General features: G+C 32.6%; 1 protein-coding gene across 1 annotated transcript in view; it reads left to right on the forward strand.

The window, feature by feature from the left end:
- Positions 1-27,879, forward strand: part of LOC139949437 (uncharacterized) — a 94,434-nt gene that overhangs the window by 38,367 nt on the left and 28,188 nt on the right. The window contains exons 7-9 of the mRNA XM_071947766.1: positions 355-552; positions 1,250-1,345; positions 1,783-1,893. Coding sequence (XP_071803867.1) covers positions 355-552; positions 1,250-1,345; positions 1,783-1,893 — 405 coding nt within the window. The remainder of the gene's footprint in view (positions 1-354; positions 553-1,249; positions 1,346-1,782; positions 1,894-27,879) is intronic.

The raw sequence follows: 27,879 nt of genomic DNA on the forward strand, positions 1-27,879 counted from the left end.
TGGTGTATCCCATCATAAGCATAAAATAACAGGCCTGTCAAAATTTGGGCTCAATCGGTCATCGAAGTTGCGAGAAAATGATGAAAGAAAAAACACCCTTGTTGGACGAATTTGTGTGCTTTCAGATAGGAATAAAAGACTTTTAGCTAGAAGTCTTTTATCATTTTAGTGAGGAATTACCTCTTTCTCAAAAACTACGTTACTTCAGAGGGAGTCGTTTCCCACAATGTGTTATACTTTTAACAGCTCTCTAATGCTCGTTACCAAGTCAGTTTTTAAGATGATATTTGTTTTGAGTAATCACCAAACAGGTACCTTCCCTTTAAACAAATCTTGAAATTTCTACTATCTTAGTTGCAGAGGTCAATAAAGCGTCACCAGCAGCAGTAGCAGCTAATGAAGACAGTGTCTTTGAGCGATCCGATGAGACCAGGGAGTCAGTGACTACCACAGCCTCAGAGAAAGAGTTTCAGAAACAGTACCAGAGCCTTGCCTATCGGAGAGTCCATCGAAAGACATCTGCAATTGACTACCAAAGACTGTCCCTTATAGGTAAAGTGGAACTGTCGGTTTAAGCCTGGTTCATACTTTCTGTAAATGTGCATGCAAAGCGAATGTTGACGTCCAGTTCCCATAAAATAATTCGCATCAGTTGACTTGTGCTCAACTTCTGTGAAACTTTCGCTACAAAATCAGCTATGTGACGTCAAAACTTGCTTCACATTTGCATTCGCAGGAAGTTTATGAACCGGGCTTAATTCTAGCCACTGATTTTTCCACAGAACTATACGCTCTACAGCATAATTATATGTGCCATAAAATTTGGATATCAAAGTAGGCAATAAAGTTGTGTTCTCTCAGAGCTGTTTTTGTCTCAGTATCATTGCACCTTTACGTTATGTCCATAGGATTAATAGTTATGTAATGGAAGCTTTTTTCATGAGAAAAAAAATGTTGTAGTTCTGGGCTCATTTTCATTGAACTGCTTAATAAGCACAGAAAGTAGCTAAGCACATCAAAATGTAGATTACCGGAATAAGGTTACCAACCAAAATACCATTTCACATACGCAATATGTGACTGGTTTTCCGCTAAATTGCAGGACTTTTGTTATACATTAGTTACTGCTTTACTAGCTCTATGAAAATGGGCCCTGGTATGAAGGAATTCTTAGCCTTATAAAGGTCTATATGTTATCTGATATTAATGTTTGAAAAGTTTTATTAGTTTATATAAATTTATGTTTTAGCCCGAGAGAGAAAAGTCACCATAAAAAAGGTCAACAATATGTTTGGATTCCGCATCCAGTACAGCAGGCCGGTGGTTGTCACTGATATTGATAAGGGTAAGTTGGATTAAAATATCAATAAGTTTATCCGTTAAAGTTTAACATCATGGTGAATTCTGCGCACAGGCATGGCTCAGTTGTTATTGTCATTAATTTTCCGAGTCGATACCAACATGGACAAACCCTTTAAAGCCATTGGACACTTTCGGTAAACAGTATTGTCCAAGGCCCACACTTTGTGTATCACAACTTGCATATAAAAATTTAGACTCAATCGGTCATCGGAGTCGGGAGAAAATAACAGGAAAACCCACCCGTGTTTCTGCATGTTTCGCCGTGTCATGACATGTGTTTAAAATAAATCCGTAGTACTTGCTATCGAGAATTGATATTGCATTTCATGGAATAATATTTCAAGAGAAGTCTGTGAACTTTTTTTTTTTTTTTACCGAAAGTGTATAATGGTTTTAACTTACATCTTTATTGTTTTATAGGTGGTGCAGCTGAGCAGGCTGGACTGAGAGTTGGCGACATGATGCTTAAAGTCAACAGTCAAGATGTCAGAAATTCCCCTCACTCCCAAGTTGTAAAACTTGCTATGACAGGTGAGCTTCTTAAAACTTTCCACTGATGTTATCTCCGAGTGATTTTAAGTAAGTGGCGGAATGTAAGAATCAATAGCGATCTCATGAATATGTCACAAGCCTTTTAAAGACACCGGACACCTGGACACTGGACACTATTGGTAATTGTCAAAGACCAGTCTCCTCACTTGGTGTATCTCAACATATGCATAAAATAACAAACCTGTGAAAACCTTGTCAACGAAGTTGTGTGCACTCAGATGCTTGATTTTGTGACTTCAAATTCTAAATCTGAGGTCTCGAAATCAAATTTGTGGAACATTACTTCTTTCTCAAAAACTACATCACTTCAGAGGGAGCCGTTTCTCACAATGTTTAATAATATTATCAAGTAAGGTTTTATGCTAATAATTATTTTGAGTGATTACCAACAGTGTCTACTGCCTTAAAACGTTGAGCAGGAAATTTATTTTATTTTTAAATACAATAAATGTTCTGCTTTTAAAATTGTTAAAAGGTGCAGCTCTCTATAAGTGGCTACAAAGTGAAAAATAAACGTGTAAGAGATTTAAAATACTTTTTTTCCTCAAATTCTCCAAGGGTGTATTGATCTTGCCATGCCGTGTTTTCCTTGGAATAGTTTCCTTTAAATGTGCAAATGAACCATGCAGTTTAAAGTGTTCGCCTCAAACATATTTTGCTTGTAGTGTGATCACGTCAAACTACTTTCAATACTGTCAAGTCTCAGAGCAAGTGGTCCCCTTATATTCTAATTCGATTTTGCTGCTTCATTATTCCGTTTCGGTTTAGGGTGACTGTATGTGAAAGGCATAATTTATTGGTAGTGAGATCACATCAAACTGTTGTACTACTACAAGTATCAAGTCATAGAGCAACTAATTTGAAAGGCATGTGAGACTTCCTCTTTTCAGCTGATTTCCCCCCTTTTTTTTCCCCTCTTTTTTTTTCTTCACTTTCTGTGTACAAAAGTATAGAAATATTATCCTTTCCTCTTTTTGTCTTGCTTGGTTTTCTCTTTTTTCATGGGTAGTAACTCACTTATGCCTAATTTGATCTTGCTGCTTTGCTTTGTTGACTGGTGTGATACTGCTGTGCAAAGTGTGATTTATTTATAGTGCGATTACGTCAAACCACTTGCACTATCAAGTCATTTAGGAACTCATTTCATCTTGCTGCTTGGTTAACTGTATAGCTATACCGGCATCACAGATTTTTTTGGATTTTTGACCAAAAACCCAAACTCACAAAATTTTTAATAAATCTCAAACTTTCGCTAATATACCAAGTCCGCACTGATAAAATGTCTTCAGTAGTATCTTCTGTATCATTTGAAAGCATAATATCAACGAAAAAAATTTCACCCAAATCTGAAAAATCGACCCATACAGGCATCACAGATTTTTTTGGATTTTTGACCAAAAACCCAAACTCACAAAACTCTTAATAAATCTCAAACTTTCGCTAATATACCAAGTCTGCACTGATAAAATGTCTTCAGTAGTATCTTCTGTATCATTTGAAAGCATAAAATCAACGAAAAAAATTTCACCCAAATCTGAAAAATCGACCCATACCGGCATCACAGATTTTTTTGGATTTTTGACCAAAAACCCAAACTCACAAAATTCTTAATAAATCTCAAACTTTCGCTAATATACCAAGTCCGCACTGATAAAATGTCTTCAGTAGTATCTTCTGTATCATTTGAAAGCATAAAATCAACAAAACAAATTTCCCCCCAAATCTGAAAAATCTACCCATACCGGCATCACAGATTTTTTTGGATTTTTGACCAAAAACCCAAATTCACAAAAATCTTAATAAATCTAAAACTTTCGCTAATATACCAAGTCTGCACTGATAAAATGTCTTCAGTTGTATCTTCTGTATCATTTGAAAGCATAAAATCAACAAAAAATATTTCACCCCAAATCTGAAAAATCGACCCATACCGGCATCACAGATTTTTTTGGATTTTTGACCAAAAACCCAAACTCACAAAACTCTTAATAAATCTCAAACTTTCGCTAATATACCAAGTCCGCACTGATAAAATGTCTTCAGTAGTATCTTCTGTATCATTTTGAAAGCATAAAATCGACGAAAAGATTTTCATTCAAAATCTGAAAAATAGACCCATACTGGCATCACAGATTTTTTTGGATTTTTGACCAAAAACCCAAACTCACAAAATTCTTAATAAATCTCAAACTTTCGCTAATATACCAAGTCCGCACTGATAAAATGTCTTCAGTAGTATCTTCTGTATCATTTGAAAGCATAAAATCGACGAACAAATTTTCATTCAAAATCTGAAAAATCGACCCATACCGGCATCACAGATTTTTTTGGATTTTTGACCAAAAACCCAAACTCACAAAACTCTTAATAAATCTCAAACTTTCGCTAATATACCAAGTCCGCATTAATAAAATGTCTTTAGTAGTATCTTCTGTATCATTTGAAAGCATAAAATCAACAAAAAAAATTTCACCCCAAATCTGAAAAATCGACCCATACCGGCATCACAGATTTTTTTGGATTTTTGACCAAAAACCCAAATTCACAAAATTCTTAATAAATCTCAAACTTTCGATAATATACCAAGTCTGCACTGAAAAAATGTCTTCAGTAGTATCTTCTGTATCATTTGAAAGCATAAAATCAACGAAAAAAATTTCACCCCAAATCTGAAAAATCGACCCATACCGGCATCACAGATTTTTTGGGATTTTTGACCAAAAACCCAAACTCACAACATTTTTAATAAATCTCAAACTTTCGCTAATATACCAAGTCCGCACTGATAAAATGTCTTCAGTAGTATCTTCTGTATCATTTGAAAGCATAAAATCAACGAAAAAAATTTCACCCAAATCTGAAAAATCGACCCATACCGGCATCACAGATTTTTTGGGATTTTTGACCAAAAACCCAAACTCACAAAATTCTTAATAAATCTCAAACTTTCGCTAATATACCAAGTCCGCACTGATAAAATGTCTTCAGTAGTAGCTTCTGTATCATTTGAAAGCATAAAATCAAAAAAAAAAATTTCACCCCAAATCTGAAAAATCTACCCATAACGGCATCACAGATTTTTTTTGATTTTTGACCAAAAACCCAAATTCACAAAATTCTTAATAAATCTCAAACTTTCGCTAATATACCAAGTCTGCACTGATAAAATGTCTTCAGTAGTATCTTCTGTATCATTTGAAAGCATAAAATCAACAAAAAGAAATTCACCCCAAATCTGAAAAATCACAGATTTTTTTGGATTTTTGACCAAAAACCCAAACTCACAAAATTCTTAATAAATCTCAAACTTTCGCTAATATACCAAGTCCGCACTGATAAAATGTCTTCAGTAGTATCTTCTGTATCATTTGAAAGCATAAAATCGACGAAAAAATTTTCATTCAAAATCTGAAAAATCGACCCATACCGGCATCACAGATTTTTTGGGATTTTTGACCAAAAACCCAAACTCACAAAATTCTTAATAAATCTCAAACTTTCGCTAATATACCAAGTCCGCACTGATAAAATGTCTTCAGTAGTATCTTCTGTATCATTTGAAAGCATAAAATCAACAAAAAATTTTTCACCCCAAATCTGAAAAATCTACCCATACCGGCATCACAGATTTTTTTGGATTTTTGACCAAAAACCCAAATTCACAACATTTTTAATAAATCTCAAACTTTCGCTAATATACCAAGTCCGCACTGATAAAATGTCTTCAGTAGTATCTTCTGTATCATTTGAAAGCATAAAATCAACGAAAAAAATTTCACCCAAATCTAAAAAATCGACCCATACCGGCATCACAGATTTTTTTGGATTTTTGACCAAAAACCCAAACTCACAAAATTCTTAATAAATCTCAAACTTTCGCTAATATACCAAGTCCGCACTGATAAAATGTCTTCAGTAGTATCTTCTGTATCATTTGAAAGCATAAAATCAACAACAAAAATTTCACCCCAAATCTGAAAAATCTACCCATACCGGCATCACAGATTTTTTTGGATTTTTGACCAAAAACCCAAACTCACAAAATTCTTAATAAATCTCAAACTTTCGCTAATATACCAAGTCTGCACTGATAAAATGTCTTCAGTAGTATCTTCTGTATCATTTGAAAGCATAAAATCAACAAAAAAAATTTCACCCCAAATCTGAAAAATCGACCCATACCGGCATCACAGATTTTTTTGGATTTTTGACCAAAAACCCAAACTCACAAAACTCTTAATAAATCTCAAACTTTCGCTAATAAACCAAGTCCGCACTGATAAAATGTCTCCAGTAGTATCTTCTGTATCATTTGAAAGCATAAAATCGACGAAAAATTTTTCATTCAAAATCTGAAAAATCGACCCATACCGGCATCACAGATTTTTTTGGATTTTTGACCAAAAACCCAAACTCACAAAAATCTTAATAAATCTCAAACTTTCGCTAATATACCAAGTCCGCACTGATAAAATGTCTTCAGTAGTATCTTCTGTATCATTTGAAAGCATAAAATCAACAAAAAAAATTTCACCCCAAATCTGAAAAATCGACCCATACCGGCATCACAGATTTTTTTGGATTTTTGACCAAAAACCCAAACTAACAAATATCTTAATAAATCTCAAACTTTCGCTAATATACCAAGTCCGCATTAATAAAATGTCTTTAGTAGTATCTTCTGTATCATTTGAAAGCAAAAAATAAACAAAAAAAATTTCACCCCAAATCTGAAAAATCGACCCATACCGGCATCACAGATTTTTTTGGATTTTTGACCAAAAACCCAAACTCACAAAATTTTTAATAAATCTCAAACTTTCGCTAATATACCAAGTCCGCACTGATAAAATGTCTTCAGTAGTATCTTCTGTATCATTTGAAAGCATAAAATCAACGAAAAAAATTTCACCCAAATCTGACAAAATCGACCCATACCGGCATCACAGATTTTTGGGATTTTTGACCAAAAACCCAAACTCACAAAATTCTTAATAAATCTCAAACTTTCAATAATATACCAAGTCCGCACTGATAAAATGTCTTCAGTTGTATCTTCTGTATCATTTGAAAGCATAAAATCGACGAAAAAATTTTCATTCAAAATCTGAAAAATCGACCCATACCGGCATCACAGATTTTTTGGGATTTTTGACCAAAAACCCAAACTCACAAAACTCTTAATAAATCTCAAACTTTCACTAATATACCAAGTCCGCACTGATAAAATGTCTTCAGTAGTATCTTCTGTATCATGTGAAAGCATAAAATCAACAAAAAATTTTTGACCCCAAATCTGAAAAATCGACCCATACCGGCATCACAGATTTTTTTGGATTTTTGACCAAAAACCCAAACTCACAAAACTCTTAATAAATCTCAAACTTTCGCTAATATACCAAGTCCGCACAGATAAAATGTCTTCAGTAGTATCTTCTGTATCATTTGAAAGCATAAAATCGACGAAAAAATTTTCATTCAAAATCTGAAAAATCGACCCATACCGGCATCACAGATTTTTTTGGATTTTTGACCAAAAACCCAAACTCACAAAATTTTTAATAAATCTCAAACTTTCGCTAATATACCAAGTCCGCACTGATAAAATGTCTTCAGTAGTATCTTCTGTATCATTTGAAAGCATAAAATCGACGAAAAAATTTTCATTCAAAATCTGAAAAATCGACCCATACCGGCATCACAGATTTTTTTGGATTTTTGACCAAAAACCCGAGTTCACAAAATTCTTAATAAATCTCAAACTTTCGCTAATATACCAAGTCCGCACTGATAAAATGTCTTCAGTAGTATCTTCTGTATCATGTGAAAGCATAAAATCAACAAAAAATTTTTGACCCCAAATCTGAAAAATCGACCCATACCGGCATCACAGATTTTTTTGGATTTTTGACCAAAAACCCAAACTCACAAAACTCTTAATAAATCTCAAACTTTCGCTAATATACCAAGTCCGCACAGATAAAATGTCTTCAGTAGTATCTTCTGTATCATTTGAAAGCATAAAATCGACGAAAAAATTTTCATTCAAAATCTGAAAAATCGACCCATACCGGCATCACAGATTTTTTTGGATTTTTGACCAAAAACCCAAACTCACAAAATTTTTAATAAATCTCAAACTTTCGCTAATATACCAAGTCCGCACTGATAAAATGTCTTCAGTAGTATCTTCTGTATCATTTGAAAGCATAAAATCGACGAAAAAATTTTCATTCAAAATCTGAAAAATCGACCCATACCGGCATCACAGATTTTTTTGGATTTTTGACCAAAAACCCGAGTTCACAAAATTCTTAATAAATCTCAAACTTTCGCTAATATACCAAGTCCGCACTGATAAAATGTCTTCAGTAGTATCTTCTGTATCATTTGAAAGCATAAAATCAACAAAAAAAATTTCACCTCAAATCTGAAAAATCGACCCATACCGGCATCACAGATTTTTTTGGATTTTTGACCAAAAACCCAAATTCACAAAATTCTTAATAAATCTCAAACTTTCGCTAATATACCAAGTCTGCACTGATAAAATGTCTTCAGTAGTATCTTCTGTATCATTTCAAAGCATAAAATCAACAAAAAAAATTTCACCTCAAATCTGAAAAATCGACCCATACCGGCATCACAGATTTTTTTGGATTTTTGACCAAAAACCCAAATTCACAAAATTCTTAATAAATCTCAAACTTTCGCTAATATACCAAGTCTGCACTGATAAAATGTCTTCAGTAGTATCTTCTGTATCATTTCAAAGCATAAAATCAACAAAAAAAATTTCACCCCAAATCTGAAAAATCGACCCATACCGGCATCACAGATTTTTGGGGATTTTTGACCAAAAACCCAAACTCACAAAATTCTTAATAAATCTCAAACTTTCACTAATATACCAAGTCCGCACTGATAAAATGTCTTCAGTAGTATCTTCTGTATCATGTGAAAGCATAAAATCAACAAAAAATTTTTGACCCCAAATCTGAAAAATCGACCCATACCGGCATCACAGATTTTTTTGGATTTTTGACCAAAAACCCAAACTCACAAAACTCTTAATAAATCTCAAACTTTCGCTAATATACCAAGTCTGCACTGATAAAATGTCTTCAGTAGTATCTTCTGTATCATTTGAAAGCATAAAATCAACGAAAAAAATTTCACCCAAATCTGACAAAATCGACCCATACCGGCATCACAGATTTTTGGGATTTTTGACCAAAAACCCAAACTCACAAAATTCTTAATAAATCTCAAACTTTCAATAATATACCAAGTCCGCACTGATAAAATGTCTTCAGTTGTATCTTCTGTATCATTTGAAAGCATAAAATCGACGAAAAAAATTTCTATCAAAATCTGAAAAATCGACCCATACCGGCATCACAGATTTTTGGGGATTTTTGACCAAAAACCCAAACTCACAAAACTCTTAATAAATCTCAAACTTTCACTAATATACCAAGTCCGCACTGATAAAATGTCTTCAGTTGTATCTTCTGTATCATGTGAAAGCATAAAATCAACAAAAAATTTTTGACCCCAAATCTGAAAAATCGACCCATACCGGCATCACAGATTTTTTTGGATTTTTGACCAAAAACCCAAACTCACAAAACTCTTAATAAATCTCAAACTTTCGCTAATATACCAAGTCCGCACAGATAAAATGTCTTCAGTAGTATCTTCTGTATCATTTGAAAGCATAAAATCGACGAAAAAATTTTCATTCAAAATCTGAAAAATCGACCCATACCGGCATCACAGATTTTTTTGGATTTTTGACCAAAAACCCGAGTTCACAAAATTCTTAATAAATCTCAAACTTTCGCTAATATACCAAGTCCGCATTGATAAAATGTCTTCAGTAGTATCTTCTGTATCATTTGAAAGCATAAAATCAACAAAAAAAATTTCACCTCAAATCTGAAAAATCGACCCATACCGGCATCACAGATTTTTTTGGATTTTTGACCAAAAACCCAAATTCACAAAATTCTTAATAAATCTCAAACTTTCGCTAATATACCAAGTCTGCACTGATAAAATGTCTTCAGTAGTATCTTCTGTATCATTTCAAAGCATAAAATCAACAAAAAAAATTTCACCCCAAATCTGAAAAATCGACCCATACCGGCATCACAGATTTTTGGGGATTTTTGACCAAAAACCCAAACTCACAAAATTCTTAATAAATCTCAAACTTTCACTAATATACCAAGTCCGCACTGATAAAATGTCTTCAGTAGTATCTTCTGTATCATGTGAAAGCATAAAATCAACACAAAATTTTTCACCCCAAATCTGAAAAATCGACCCATACCGGCATCACAGATTTTTTTGGATTTTTGACCAAAAACCCAAACTCACAAAACTCTTAATAAATCTCAAACTTTCGCTAATATACCAAGTCTGCACTGATAAAATGTCTTCAGTAGTATCTTCTGTATCATTTGAAAGCATAAAATCAACGAAAAAAATTTCACCCAAATCTGAAAAATCGACCCATACCGGCATCACAGATTTTTTTTGATTTTTGACCAAAAACCCAAACTCACAAAATTTTTAATAAATCTCAAACTTTCGCTAATATACCAAGTCCGCACTGATAAAATGTCTTCAGTAGTATCTTCTGTATCATTTGAAAGCATAATATCAACGAAAAAAATTTCACCCAAATCTGAAAAATCGACCCATACAGGCATCACAGATTTTTTTGGATTTTTGACCAAAAACCCAAACTCACAAAACTCTTAATAAATCTCAAACTTTCGCTAATATACCAAGTCTGCACTGATAAAATGTCTTCAGTAGTATCTTCTGTATCATTTGAAAGCATAAAATCAACGAAAAAAATTTCACCCAAATCTGAAAAATCGACCCATACCGGCATCACAGATTTTTTTTGATTTTTGACCAAAAACCCAAACTCACAAAATTTTTAATAAATCTCAAACTTTCGCTAATATACCAAGTCCGCACTGATAAAATGTCTTCAGTAGTATCTTCTGTATCATTTGAAAGCATAATATCAACGAAAAAAATTTCACCCAAATCTGAAAAATCGACCCATACAGGCATCACAGATTTTTTTGGATTTTTGACCAAAAACCCAAACTCACAAAACTCTTAATAAATCTCAAACTTTCGCTAATATACCAAGTCTGCACTGATAAAATGTCTTCAGTAGTATCTTCTGTATCATTTGAAAGCATAAAATCAACGAAAAAAATTTCACCCAAATCTGAAAAATCGACCCATACCGGCATCACAGATTTTTTTGGATTTTTGACCAAAAACCCAAACTCACAAAATTCTTAATAAATCTCAAACTTTCGCTAATATACCAAGTCCGCACTGATAAAATGTCTTCAGTAGTATCTTCTGTATCATTTGAAAGCATAAAATCAACAAAAAAAATTTCCCCCCAAATCTGAAAAATCTACCCATACCGGCATCACAGATTTTTTTGGATTTTTGACCAAAAACCCAAACTCACAAAATTCTTAATAAATCTCAAACTTTCGCTAATATACCAAGTCCGCACTGATAAAATGTCTTCAGTAGTATCTTCTGTATCATTTGAAAGCATAAAATCAACAACAAAAATTTCACCCCAAATCTGAAAAATCGACCCATACCGGCATCACAGATTTTTTTGGATTTTTGACCAAAAACCCAAACTCACAAAACTCTTAATAAATCTCAAACTTTCGCTAATAAACCAAGTCCGCACTGATAAAATGTCTTCAGTAGTATCTTCTGTATCATTTGAAAGCATAAAATCGACGAAAAAATTTTCATTCAAAATCTGAAAAATCGACCCATACCGGCATCACAGATTTTTTTGGATTTTTGACCAAAAACCCAAACTCACAAAAATCTTAATAAATCTCAAACTTTCGCTAATATACCAAGTCCGCACTGATAAAATGTCTTCAGTAGTATCTTCTGTATCATTTGAAAGCATAAAATCAACAAAAAAAATTTCACCCCAAATCTGAAGATCGACCCATACCGGCATCACAGATTTTTTTGGATTTTTGACCAAAAACCCAAACTAACAAATATCTTAATAAATCTCAAACTTTCGCTAATATACCAAGTCCGCATTAATAAAATGTCTTTAGTAGTATCTTCTGTATCATTTGAAAGCAAAAAATAAACAAAAAAAATTTCACCCCAAATCTGAAAAATCGACCCATACCGGCATCACAGATTTTTTTGGATTTTTGACCAAAAACCCAAACTCACAAAATTTTTAATAAATCTCAAACTTTCGCTAATATACCAAGTCCGCACTGATAAAATGTCTTCAGTAGTATCTTCTGTATCATTTGAAAGCATAAAATCAACGAAAAAAATTTCACCCAAATCTGACAAAATCGACCCATACCGGCATCACAGATTTTTGGGATTTTTGACCAAAAACCCAAACTCACAAAATTCTTAATAAATCTCAAACTTTCAATAATATACCAAGTCCGCACTGATAAAATGTCTTCAGTAGTATCTTCTGTATCATTTGAAAGCATAAAATCGACGAAAAAATTTTCATTCAAAATCTGAAAAATCGACCCATACCGGCATCACAGATTTTTTGGGATTTTTGACCAAAAACCCAAACTCACAAAACTCTTAATAAATCTCAAACTTTCACTAATATACCAAGTCCGCACTGATAAAATGTCTTCAGTAGTATCTTCTGTATCATGTGAAAGCATAAAATCAACAAAAATTTTTTGACCCCAAATCTGAAAAATCGACCCATACCGGCATCACAGATTTTTTTGGATTTTTGACCAAAAACCCAAACTCACAAAACTCTTAATAAATCTCAAACTTTCGCTAATATACCAAGTCCGCACAGATAAAATGTCTTCAGTAGTATCTTCTGTATCATTTGAAAGCATAAAATCGACGAAAAAATTTTCATTCAAAATCTGAAAAATCGACCCATACCGGCATCACAGATTTTTTTGGATTTTTGACCAAAAACCCAAACTCACAAAATTTTTAATAAATCTCAAACTTTCGCTAATATACCAAGTCCGCACTGATAAAATGTCTTCAGTAGTATCTTCTGTATCATTTGAAAGCATAAAATCGACGAAAACATTTTCATTCAAAATCTGAAAAATCGACCCATACCGGCATCACAGATTTTTTTGGATTTTTGACCAAAAACCCGAGTTCACAAAATTCTTAATAAATCTCAAACTTTCGCTAATATACCAAGTCCGCACTGATAAAATGTCTTCAGTAGTATCTTCTGTATCATTTGAAAGCATAAAATCAACAAAAAAAATTTCACCTCAAATCTGAAAAATCGACCCATACCGGCATCACAGATTTTTTTGGATTTTTGACCAAAAACCCAAATTCACAAAATTCTTAATAAATCTCAAACTTTCGCTAATATACCAAGTCTGCACTGATAAAATGTCTTCAGTAGTATCTTCTGTATCATTTCAAAGCATAAAATCAACAAAAAAAATTTCACCCCAAATCTGAAAAATCGACCCATACCGGCATCACAGATTTTTGGGGATTTTTGACCAAAAACCCAAACTCACAAAATTCTTAATAAATCTCAAACTTTCACTAATATACCAAGTCCGCACTGATAAAATGTCTTCAGTAGTATCTTCTGTATCATGTGAAAGCATAAAATCAACAAAAAATTTTTCACCCCAAATCTGAAAAATCGACCCATACCGGCATCACAGATTTTTTTGGATTTTTGACCAAAAACCCAAACTCACAAAACTCTTAATAAATCTCAAACTTTCGCTAATATACCAAGTCCGCATTAATAAAATGTCTTTAGTAGTATCTTCTGTATCATTTGAAAGCATAAAATAAACAAAAAAAATTTCACCCCAAATCTGAAAAATCGACCCATACCGGCATCACAGATTCTTTTGGATTTTTGACCAAAAACCCAAATTCACAAAATTCTTAATAAATCTCAAACTTTCGCTAATATACCAAGTCTGCACTGATAAAATGTCTTCAGTAGTATCTTCTGTATCATATGAAAGCATAAAAATCAACAAAAAAAATTTCACCCCAAATCTGAAAAATCGACCCATACCGGCATCACAGATTTTTTTGGATTTTTGACCAAAAACCCAAACTCACAACATTTTTAATAAATCTCAAACTTTCGCTAATATACCAAGTCCGCACTGATAAAATGTCTTCAGTAGTATCTTCTGTATCATTTGAAAGCATAAAATCAACGAAAAAAATTTCACCCAAATCTGAAAAATCGACCCATACCGGCATCACAGATTTTTTTGGATTTTTGACCAAAAACCCAAACTCACAAAATTCTTAATAAATCTCAAACTTTCGCTAATATACCAAGTCTGCACTGATAAAATGTCTTCAGTAGTAGCTTCTGTATCATTTGAAAGCATAAAATCAACAAAAAAAATTTCACCCCAAATCTGAAAAATCTACCCATACCGGCATCACAGATTTTTTTGGATTTTTGACCAAAAACCCAAATTCACAAAATTCTTAATAAATCTCAAACTTTCGCTAATATACCAAGTCTGCACTGATAAAATGTCTTCAGTAGTATCTTCTGTATCATTTGAAAGCATAAAATCAACAAAAAAAATTTCACCCCAAATCTGAAAAATCGACCCATACCGGCATCACAGATTTTTTTGGATTTTTGACCAAAAACCCAAACTCACAAAATTCTTAATAAATCTCAAACTTTCGCTAATATACCAAGTCCGCACTGATAAAATGTCTGCAGTAGTATCTTCTGTATCATTTGAAAGCATAAAATCAACGAAACAATTTCACCCCAAATCTGAAAAATCGACCCATACCGGCATCACAGATTTTTTTGGATTTTTGACCAAAAACCCAAACTCACAACATTTTTAATAAATCTCAAACTTTCGCTAATATACCAAGTCCGCACTGATGAAGTGTCTTCAGTAGTATCTTCTGTATCATTTGAAAGCATAAAATCGACGAAAAAATTTTCATTCAAAATCTGAAAAAACGACCCATACCGGCATCACAGATTTTTTGGGATTTTTGACCAAAAACCCAAACTCACAAAATTCTTAATAAATCTCAAACTTTCGCTAATATACCAAGTCCGCACTGATAAAATGTCTTCAGTAGTATCTTCTGTATCATTTGAAAGCATAAAATCAACAAAAAATTTTTCACCCCAAATCTGAAAAATCGACCCATACCGGCATCACAGATTTTTTTGGATTTTTGACCAAAAACCCAAACTCACAAAACTCTTAATAAATCTCAAACTTTCGCTAATAAACCAAGTCCGCACTGATAAAATGTCTCCAGTAGTATCTTCTGTATCATTTGAAAGCATAAAATCAACAAAAAAAATTTCCCCCCAAATCTGAAAAATCTACCCATACCGGCATCACAGATTTTTTTGGATTTTTGACCAAAAACCCAAATTCACAAAAATCTTAATAAATCTCAAACTTTCGCTAATATACCAAGTCTGCACTGATAAAATGTCTTCAGTAGTATCTTCTGTATCATTTGAAAGTATAAAATCAACAAAAAATATTTCACCCCAAATCTGAAAAATCGACCCATACCGGCATCACAGATTTTTTTGGATTTTTGACCAAAAACCCAAACTCACAAAACTCTTAATAAATCTCAAACTTTCGCTAATATACCAAGTCCGCACTGATAAAATGTCTTCAGTAGTATCTTCTGTATCATTTGAAAGCATAAAATCGACGAAAAAATTTTCATTCAAAATCTGAAAAATAGACCCATACCGGCATCACAGATTTTTTTGGATTTTTGACCAAAAACCCAAACTCATAAAATTCTTAATAAATCTCAAACTTTCGCTAATATACCAAGTCCGCACTGATAAAATGTCTTCAGTAGTATCTTCTGTATCATTTGAAAGCATAAAATCGACGAACAAATTTTCATTCAAAATCTGAAAAATCGACCCATACCGGCATCACAGATTTTTTTGGATTTTTGACCAAAAACCCAAACTCACAAAACTCTTAATAAATCTCAAACTTTCGCTAATATACCAAGTCCGCATTAATAAAATGTCTTTAGTAGTATCTTCTGTATCATTTGAAAGCATAAAATAAACAAAAAAAAATTCACCCCAAATCTGAAAAATCGACCCATACCGGCATCACAGATTCTTTTGGATTTTTGACCAAAAACCCAAATTCACAAAATTCTTAATAAATCTCAAACTTTCGCTAATATACCAAGTCTGCACTGATAAAATGTCTTCAGTAGTATCTTCTGTATCATTTGAAAGCATAAAATCAACAAAAAAAATTTCACCCCAAATCTGAAAAATCGACCCATACCGGCATCACAGATTTTTTTGGATTTTTGACCAAAAACCCAAACTCACAACATTTTTAATAAATCTCAAATTTTCGCTAATATACCAAGTCCGCACTGATAAAATGTCTTCAGTAGTATCTTCTGTATCATTTGAAAGCATAAAATCAACGAAAAAAATTTCACCCAAATCTGAAAAATCGACCCATACCGGCATCACAGATTTTTTTGGATTTTTGACCAAAAACCCAAACTCACAAAATTCTTAATAAATCTCAAACTTTCGCTAATATACCAAGTCCGCACTGATAAAATGTCTTCAGTAGTATCTTCTGTATCATTTGAAAGCATAAAATCAACGAAAAAATTTCACCCCAAATCTGAAAAATCGACCCATACCGGCATCACAGATTTTTTTGGATTTTTGACCAAAAACCCAAATTCACAAAATTCTTAATAAATCTCAAACTTTCGCTAATATACCAAGTCTGCACTGATAAAATGTCTTCAGTAGTATCTTCTGTATCATTTCAAAGCATAAAATCAACAAAAAAAATTTCACCCCAAATCTGAAAAATCGACCCATACCGGCATCACAGATTTTTTTGGATTTTTGACCAAAAACCCAAACTCACAAAATTCTTAATAAATCTCAAACTTTCGCTAATATACCAAGTCCGCACTGATAAAATGTCTTCAGTAGTATCTTCTGTATCATTTGAAAGCATAAAATCAACGAAAAAATTTCACCCCAAATCTGAAAAATCGACCCATACCGGCATCACAGATTTTTTTGGATTTTTGACCAAAAACCCAAACTCACAACATTTTTAATAAATCTCAAACTTTCGCTAATATACCAAGTCCGCACTGATGAAGTGTCTTCAGTAGTATCTTCTGTATCATTTGAAAGCATAAAATCGTCGAAAAAATTTTCATTCAAAATCTGAAAAAACGACCCATACCGGCATCACAGATTTTTTGGGATTTTTGACCAAAAACCCAAACTCACAAAATTCTTAATAAATCTCAAACTTTCGCTAATATACCAAGTCCGCACTGATAAAATGTCTTCAGTAGTATCTTCTGTATCATTTGAAAGCATAAAATCAACAAAAAATTTTTCACCCCAAATCTGAAAAATCGACCCATACCGGCATCACAGATTTTTTTGGATTTTTGACCAAAAACCCAAACTCACAAAACTCTTAATAAATCTCAAACTTTCGCTAATAAACCAAGTCCGCACTGATAAAATGTCTCCAGTAGTATCTTCTGTATCATTTGAAAGCATAAAATCGACGAACAAATTTTCATTCAAAATCTGAAAAATCGACCCATACCGGCATCACAGATTTTTTTGGATTTTTGACCAAAAACCCAAACTCACAAAATTCTTAATAAATCTCAAACTTTCGCTAATATACCAAGTCCGCACTGATAAAATGTCTTCAGTAGTATCTTCTGTATCATTTGAAAGCATAAAATCAACAACAAAAATTTCACCCCAAATCTGAAAAATCTACCCATACCGGCATCACAGATTTTTTTGGATTTTTGACCAAAAACCCAAACTCACAAAATTCTTAATAAATCTCAAACTTTCGCTAATATACCAAGTCTGCACTGATAAAATGTCTTCAGTAGTATCTTCTGTATCATTTGAAAGCATAAAATCAACAAAAAAAATTTCACCCCAAATCTGAAAAATCGACCCATACCGGCATCACAGATTTTTTTGGATTTTTGACCAAAAACCCAAACTCACAAAACTCTTAATAAATCTCAAACTTTCGCTAATAAACCAAGTCCGCACTGATAAAATGTCTCCAGTAGTATCTTCTGTATCATTTGAAAGCATAAAATCGACGAAAAAATTTTCATTCAAAATCTGAAAAATCGACCCATACCGGCATCACAGATTTTTTTGGATTTTTGACCAAAAACCCAAACTCACAAAAATCTTAATAAATCTCAAACTTTCGCTAATATACCAAGTCCGCACTGATAAAATGTGTTCAGTAGTATCTTCTGTATCATTTGAAAGCATAAAATCAACAAAAAAAATTTCACCCCAAATCTGAAAAATCGACCCATACCGGCATTACAGATTTTTTTGGATTTTTGACCAAAAACCCAAACTAACAAATATCTTAATAAATCTCAAACTTTCGCTAATATACCAAGTCCGCATTAATAAAATGTCTTTAGTAGTATCTTCTGTATCATTTGAAAGCATAAAATAAACAAAAAAAATTTCACCCCAAATCTGAAAAATCGACCCATACCGGCATCACAGATTTTTTGGGATTTTTGACCAAAAACCCAAACTCACAAAATTTTTAATAAATCTCAAACTTTCGCTAATATACCAAGTCCGCACTGATAAAATGTCTTCAGTAGTATCTTCTGTATCATTTGAAAGCATAAAATCAACGAAAAAAATTTCACCCAAATCTGACAAAATCGACCCATACCGGCATCACAGATTTTTTGGGATTTTTGACCAAAAACCCAAACTCACAAAACTCTTAATAAATCTCAAACTTTCACTAATATACCAAGTCCGCACTGATAAAATGTCTTCAGTAGTATCTTCTGTATCATGTGAAAGCATAAAATCAACAAAAAAAATTTCACCCCAAATCTGAAAAATCGACCCATACCGGCATCACAGATTTTTTTGGATTTTTGACCAAAAACCCAAACTCACAACATTTTTAATAAATCTCAAACTTTCGCTAATATACCAAGTCCGCACTGATAAAATGTCTTCAGTAGTATCTTCTGTATCATTTGAAAGCATAAAATCAACGAAAAAAATTTCACCCAAATCTGAAAAATCGACCCATACCGGCATCACAGATTTTTTTGGATTTTTGACCAAAAACCCAAACTCACAAAATTCTTAATAAATCTCAAACTTTCGCTAATATACCAAGTCCGCACTGATAAAATGTCTTCAGTAGTAGCTTCTGTATCATTTGAAAGCATAAAATCAACAAAAAAAATTTCACCCCAAATCTGAAAAATCTACCCATTACCGGCATCACAGATTTTTTTGGATTTTTGACCAAAAACCCAAATTCACAAAATTCTTAATAAATCTCAAACTTTCGCTAATATACCAAGTCTGCACTGATAAAATGTCTTCAGTAGTATCTTCTGTATCATTTGAAAGCATAAAATCAACAAAAAAAATTTCACCCCAAATCTGAAAAATCGACCCATACCGGCATCACAGATTTTTTTGGATTTTTGACCAAAAACCCAAACTCACAAAATTCTTAATAAATCTCAAACTTTCGCTAATATACCAAGTCCGCACTGATAAAATGTCTTCAGTAGTATCTTCTGTATCATTTGAAAGCATAAAATCAACGAAAAAATTTCACCCCAAATCTGAAAAATCGACCCATACCGGCATCACAGATTTTTTTGGATTTTTGACCAAAAACCCAAACTCACAACATTTTTAATAAATCTCAAACTTTCGCTAATATACCAAGTCCGCACTGATGAAGTGTCTTCAGTAGTATCTTCTGTATCATTTGAAAGCATAAAATCGACGAAAAAATTTTCATTCAAAATCTGAAAAAACGACCCATACCGGCATCACAGATTTTTTGGGATTTTTGACCAAAAACCCAAACTCACAAAATTCTTAATAAATCTCAAACTTTCGCTAATATACCAAGTCCGCACTGATAAAATGTCTTCAGTAGTATCTTCTGTATCATTTGAAAGCATAAAATCAACAAAAAATTTTTCACCCCAAATCTGAAAAATCGACCCATACCGGCATCACAGATTTTTTTGGATTTTTGACCAAAAACCCAAACTCACAAAACTCTTAATAAATCTCAAACTTTCGCTAATAAACCAAGTCCGCACTGATAAAATGTCTCCAGTAGTATCTTCTGTATCATTTGAAAGCATAAAATCGACGAAAAAATTTTCATTCAAAATCTGAAAAATCGACCCATACCGGCATCACAGATTTTTTGGGATTTTTGACCAAAAACCCAAACTCACAAAATTCTTAATAAATCTCAAACTTTCGCTAATATACCAAGTCCGCACTGATAAAATGTCTTCAGTAGTATTTTCTGTATCATTTGAAAGCATAAAATCAACAACAAAAATTTCACCCCAAATCTGAAAAATCTACCCATACCGGCATCACAGATTTTTTTGGATTTTTGACCAAAAACCCAAACTCACAAAATTCTTAATAAATCTCAAACTTTCGCTAATATACCAAGTCTGCACTGATAAAATGTCTTCAGTAGTATCTTCTGTATCATTTGAAAGCATAAAATCAACAAAAAAAATTTCACCCCAAATCTGAAAAATCGACCCATACCGGCATCACAGATTTTTTTGGATTTTTGACCAAAAACCCAAACTCACAAAACTCTTAATAAATCTCAAACTTTCGCTAATAAACCAAGTCCGCACTGATAAAATGTCTCCAGTAGTATCTTCTGTATCATTTGAAAGCATAAAATTCGACGAAAAAATTTTCATTCAAAATCTGAAAAATCGACCCATACCGGCATCACAGATTTTTTTGGATTTTTGACCAAAAACCCAAACTCACAAAAATCTTAATAAATCTCAAACTTTCGCTAATATACCAAGTCCGCACTGATAAAATGTGTTCAGTAGTATCTTCTGTATCATTTGAAAGCATAAAATCAACAAAAAAAATTTCACCCCAAATCTGAAAAATCGACCCATACCGGCATCACAGATTTTTTTGGATTTTTGACCAAAAACCCAAACTAACAAATATCTTAATAAATCTCAAACTTTCGCTAATATACCAAGTCCGCATTAATAAAATGTCTTTAGTAGTATCTTCTGTATCATTTGAAAGCATAAAATCAACAAAAAAAATTTCACCCCAAATCTGAAAAATCGACCCATACCGGCATCACAGATTTTTTTGGATTTTTGACCAAAAACCCAAACTCACAAAACTCTTAATAAATCTCAAACTTTCGCTAATAAACCAAGTCCGCACTGATAAAATGTCTTCAGTAGTATCTTCTGTATCATTTCAAAGCATAAAATCAACAAAAAAAATTTCACCCCAAATCTGAAAAATCGACCCATACCGGCATCACAGATTTTTTGGGATTTTTGACCAAAAACCCAAACTCACAAAATTCTTAATAAATCTCAAACTTTCGCTAATATACCAAGTCTGCACTGATAAAATGTCTTCAGTAGTATCTTCTGTATCATTTGAAAGCATAAAAATCAACAAAAAAAATTTCACCCCAAATCTGAAAAATCGACCCATACCGGCATCACAGATTTTTTTGGATTTTTGACCAAAAACCCAAACTCACAAAATTTTTAATAAATCTCAAACTTTCGCTGATATACCAAGTCCGCACTGATAAAATGTCTTCAGTAGTATCTTCTGTATCATTTGAAAGCATAAAATCGACGAAAAAATTTTCATTCAAAATCTGAAAAATCGACCCATACCGGCATCACAGATTTTTTTGGATTTTTGACCCAAAACCCAAACTCACAAAATTCTTAATAAATCTCAAACTTTCGCTAATATACCAAGTCCGCACTGATAAAATGTCTTCAGTAGTATCTTCTGTATCATTTGAAAGCATAAAATCAACAAAAAAAATTTCACCCCAAATCTGAAAAATCTACCCATACCGGCATCACAGATTGTTTTGGATTTTTGACCAAAAACCCAAATTCACAAAATTCTTAATAAATCTCAAACTTTCGCTAATATACCAAGTCTGCACTGATAAAATGTCTTCAGTAGTATCTTCTGTATCATTTGAAAGCATAAAATCAACAAAAAAAATTTCACCCCAAATCTGAAAAATCGACCCATACCGGCATCACAGATTTTTTTGGATTTTTGACCAAAAACCCAAACTCACAAAACTCTTAATAATTCTCAAACTTTCGCTAATATACCAAGTCCGCACTGATAAAATGTCTTCAGTAGTATCTTCTGTATCATTTGAAAGCATAAAATCAACGAAAAAAATTTCACCCCAAATCTGAAAAATCGACCCATACCGGCATCACAGACTTTTTTGGATTTTTGACCAAAAACCCAAACTCACAAAATTTTTAATAAATCTCAAACTTTCGCTAATATACCAAGTCCGCACTGATAAAATGTCTTCAGTAGTATCTTCTGTATCATTTGAAAGCATAAAATCAACAAAAAAAATTTCACCCCAAATCTGAAAAATCGACCCATACCGGCATCACAGATTTTTCGGATTTTTAACCAAAAACCCAAATTCACAAAATTCTTAATAAATCTCAAACTTTCGCTAATATACCAAGTCTGCACTGATAAAATGTCTTCAGTAGTATCTTCTGTATCATTTGAAAGCATAAAAATCAACAAAAAAAATTTCACCCCAAATCTGAAAAATCGACCCATACCGGCATCACAGATTTTTTTTGATTTTTGACCAAAAACCCAAACTCACAAAATTCTTAATAAATCTCAAACTTTCGCTAATATACCAAGTCCGCACTGATAAAATGTCTTCAGTAGTATCTTCTGTATCATTTGAAAGCATCAAATCGACGAACAAATTTTCATTCAAAATCTGAAAAATCGACCCATACTGGCATCACAGATTTTTTTGGATTTTTGACCAAAAACCCAAACTCACAAAACTCTTAATAAATCTCAAACTTTCGCTAATATACCAAGTCCGCATTAATAAAATGTCTTTAGTAGTATCTTCTGTATCATTTGAAAGCATAAAATCAACAAAAAAAATTTCACCCCAAATCTGAAAAATCGACCCATACCGGCATCACAGATTTTTTGGGATTTTTGACCAAAAACCCAAACTCACAAAATTCTTAATAAATCTCAAACTTTCGCTAATATACCAAGTCCGCACTGATAAAATGTCTTCAGTAGTAGCTTCTGTATCATTTGAAAGCATAAAATCAACAAAAAAAATTTCACCCCAAATCTGAAAAATCTACCCATAACGGCATCACAGATTTTTTTTGATTTTTGACCAAAAACCCAAATTCACAAAATTCTTAATAAATCTCAAACTTTCGCTAATATACCAAGTCTGCACTGATAAAATGTCTTCAGTAGTACTTTCTGTATCATTTGAAAGCATAAAATCAACAAAAAAAAATTCACCCAAATCTGAAAAATCACAGATTTTTTTTGGATTTTTGACCAAAAACCCAAACTCACAAAATTCTTAATAAATCTCAAACTTTCGCTAATATACCAAGTCCGTACTGATAAAATGTCTTCAGTAGTATCTTCTGTATCATTTGAAAGCATAAAATCAACGAAAAAATTTCACCCCAAATCTGAAAAATCGACCCATACCGGCATCACAGATTTGTTTGGATTTTTGACCAAAAACCCAAACTCACAACATTTTTAATAAATCTCAAACTTTCGCTAATATACCAAGTCCGCACTGATAAAGTGTCTTCAGTGGTATCTTCTGTATCATTTGAAAGCATAAAATCGACGAAAAAATTTTCATTCAAAATCTGAAAAATCGACCCATACCGGCATCACAGATTTTTTGGGATTTTTGACCAAAAACCCAAACTCACAAAATTCTTAATAAATCTCAAACTTTCGCTAATATACCAAGTCCGCACTGATAAAATGTCTTCAGTAGTATCTTCTGTATCATTTGAAAGCATAAAATCAACAAAAAATTTTTCACCCCAAATCTGAAAAATCGACCCATACCGGCATCACAGATTTTTTTGGATTTTTGACCAAAAACCCAAATTCACAACATTTTTAATAAATCTCAAACTTTCGCTAATATACCAAGTCCGCACTGATAAAATGTCTTCAGTAGTATCTTCTGTATCATTTGAAAGCATAAAATCAACGAAAAAAATTTCACCCAAATCTAAAAAATCGACCCATACCGGCATCACAGATTTTTTTGGATTTTTGACCAAAAACCCAAACTCACAAAATTCTTAATAAATCTCAAACTTTCGCTAATATACCAAGTCCGCACTGATAAAATGTCTTCAGTAGTATCTTCTGTATCATTTCAAAGCATAAAATCAACAACAAAAATTTCACCCCAAATCTGAAAAATCTACCCATACCGGCATCACAGATTTTTTTGGATTTTTGACCAAAAACCCAAACTCACAAAATTCTTAATAAATCTCAAACTTTCGCTAATATACCAAGTCTGCACTGATAAAATGTCTTCAGTAGTATCTTCTGTATCATTTGAAAGCATAAAATCAACAAAAAAAATTTCACCCCAAATCTGAAAAATCGACCCATACCGGCATCACAGATTTTTTTGGATTTTTGACCAAAAACCCAAACTCACAAAACTCTTAATAAATCTCAAACTTTCGCTAATAAACCAAGTCCGCACTGATAAAATGTCTCCAGTAGTATCTTCTGTATCATTTGAAAGCATAAAATCGACGAAAAAATTTTCATTCAAAATCTGAAAAATCGACCCATACCGGCATCACAGATTTTTTTGGATTTTTGACCAAAAACCCAAACTCACAAAAATCTTAATAAATCTCAAACTTTCGCTAATATACCAAGTCCGCACTGATAAAATGTCTTCAGTAGTATCTTCTGTATCATTTGAAAGCAAAAAATAAACAAAAAAAATTTCACCCCAAATCTGAAAAATCGACCCATACCGGCATCACAGATTTTTTTGGATTTTTGACCAAAAACCCAAACTCACAAATTTTTTAATAAATCTCAAACTTTCGCTAATATACCAAGTCCGCACTGATAAAATGTCTTCAGTAGTATCTTCTGTATCATTTGAAAGCATAAAATCAACGAAAAAAATTTCACCCAAATCTGACAAAATCGACCCATACCGGCATCACAGATTTTTGGGATTTTTGACCAAAAACCCAAACTCACAAAATTCTTAATAAATCTCAAACTTTCAATAATATACCAAGTCCGCACTGATAAAATGTCTTCAGTAGTATCTTCTGTATCATTTGAAAGCATAAAATCGACGAAAAAATTTTCATTCAAAATCTGAAAAATCGACCCATACCGGCATCACAGATTTTTTGGGATTTTTGACCAAAAACCCAAACTCACAAAACTCTTAATAAATCTCAAACTTTCACTAATATACCAAGTCCGCACTGATAAAATGTCTTCAGTAGTATCTTCTGTATCATGTGAAAGCATAAAATCAACAAAAAATTTTTGACCCCAAATCTGAAAAATCGACCCATACCGGCATCACAGATTTTTGGGATTTTTGACCAAAAACCCAAACTCACAAAATTCTTAATAAATCTCAAACTTTCAATAATATACCAAGTCCGCACTGATAAAATGTCTTCAGTAGTATCTTCTGTATCATTTGAAAGCATAAAATCGACGAAAAAATTTTCATTCAAAATCTGAAAAATCGACCCATACCGGCATCACAGATTTTTTGGGATTTTTGACCAAAAACCCAAACTCACAAAACTCTTAATAAATCTCAAACTTTCACTAATATACCAAGTCCGCACTGATAAAATGTCTTCAGTAGTATCTTCTGTATCATGTGAAAGCATAAAATCAACAAAAAATTTTTGACCCCAAATCTGAAAAATCGACCCATACCGGCATCACAGATTTTTTTGGATTTTTGACCAAAAACCCAAACTCACAAAACTCTTAATAAATCTCAAACTTTCGCTAATATACCAAGTCCGCACAGATAAAATGTCTTCAGTAGTATCTTCTGTATCATTTGAAAGCATAAAATCGACGAAAAAATTTTCATTCAAAATCTGAAAAATCGACCCATACCGGCATCACAGATTTTTTTGGATTTTTGACCAAAAACCCGAGTTCACAAAATTCTTAATAAATCTCAAACTTTCGCTAATATACCAAGTCCGCACTGATAAAATGTCTTCAGTAGTATCTTCTGTATCATTTGAAAGCATAAAATCAACAAAAAAAATTTCACCTCAAATCTGAAAAATCGACCCATACCGGCATCACAGATTTTTTTGGATTTTTGACCAAAAACCCAAACTCACAAAAATCTTAATAAATCTCAAACTTTCGCTAATATACCAAGTCCGCACTGATAAAATGTCTTCAGTAGTATCTTCTGTATCATTTGAAAGCAAAAAATAAACAAAAAAAATTTCACCCCAAATCTGAAAAATCGACCCATACCGGCATCACAGATTTTTTTGGATTTTTGACCAAAAACCCAAACTCACAAATTTTTTAATAAATCTCAAACTTTCGCTAATATACCAAGTCCGCACTGATAAAATGTCTTCAGTAGTATCTTCTGTATCATTTGAAAGCATAAAATCAACGAAAAAAATTTCACCCAAATCTGACAAAATCGACCCATACCGGCATCACAGATTTTTGGGATTTTTGACCAAAAACCCAAACTCACAAAATTCTTAATAAATCTCAAACTTTCAATAATATACCAAGTCCGCACTGATAAAATGTCTTCAGTAGTATCTTCTGTATCATTTGAAAGCATAAAATCGACGAAAAAATTTTCATTCAAAATCTGAAAAATCGACCCATACCGGCATCACAGATTTTTTGGGATTTTTGACCAAAAACCCAAACTCACAAAACTCTTAATAAATCTCAAACTTTCACTAATATACCAAGTCCGCACTGATAAAATGTCTTCAGTAGTATCTTCTGTATCATGTGAAAGCATAAAATCAACAAAAAATTTTTGACCCCAAATCTGAAAAATCGACCCATACCGGCATCACAGATTTTTTTGGATTTTTGACCAAAAACCCAAACTCACAAAACTCTTAATAAATCTCAAACTTTCGCTAATATACCAAGTCCGCACAGATAAAATGTCTTCAGTAGTATCTTCTGTATCATTTGAAAGCATAAAATCGACGAAAAAATTTTCATTCAAAATCTGAAAAATCGACCCATACCGGCATCACAGATTTTTTTGGATTTTTGACCAAAAACCCGAGTTCACAAAATTCTTAATAAATCTCAAACTTTCGCTAATATACCAAGTCCGCACTGATAAAATGTCTTCAGTAGTATCTTCTGTATCATTTGAAAGCATAAAATCAACAAAAAAAATTTCACCTCAAATCTGAAAAATCGACCCATACCGGCATCACAGATTTTTTTGGATTTTTGACCAAAAACCCAAATTCACAAAATTCTTAATAAATCTCAAACTTTCGCTAATATACCAAGTCTGCACTGATAAAATGTCTTCAGTAGTATCTTCTGTATCATTTCAAAGCATAAAATCAACAAAAAAAATTTCACCCCAAATCTGAAAAATCGACCCATACCGGCATCACAGATTTTTGGGGATTTTTGACCAAAAACCCAAACTCACAAAATTCTTAATAAATCTCAAACTTTCACTAATATACCAAGTCCGCACTGATAAAATGTCTTCAGTAGTATCTTCTGTATCATGTGAAAGCATAAAATCAACAAAAAATTTTTCACCCCAAATCTGAAAAATCGACCCATACCGGCATCACAGATTTTTTTGGATTTTTGACCAAAAACCCAAACTCACAAAACTCTTTATAAATCTCAAACTTTCGCTAATA

The sequence above is a fragment of the Asterias amurensis genome, chromosome 17, assembly GCF_032118995.1.
Source record: "Asterias amurensis chromosome 17, ASM3211899v1".
NCBI lineage: Eukaryota > Metazoa > Echinodermata > Asteroidea > Forcipulatida > Asteriidae > Asterias > Asterias amurensis.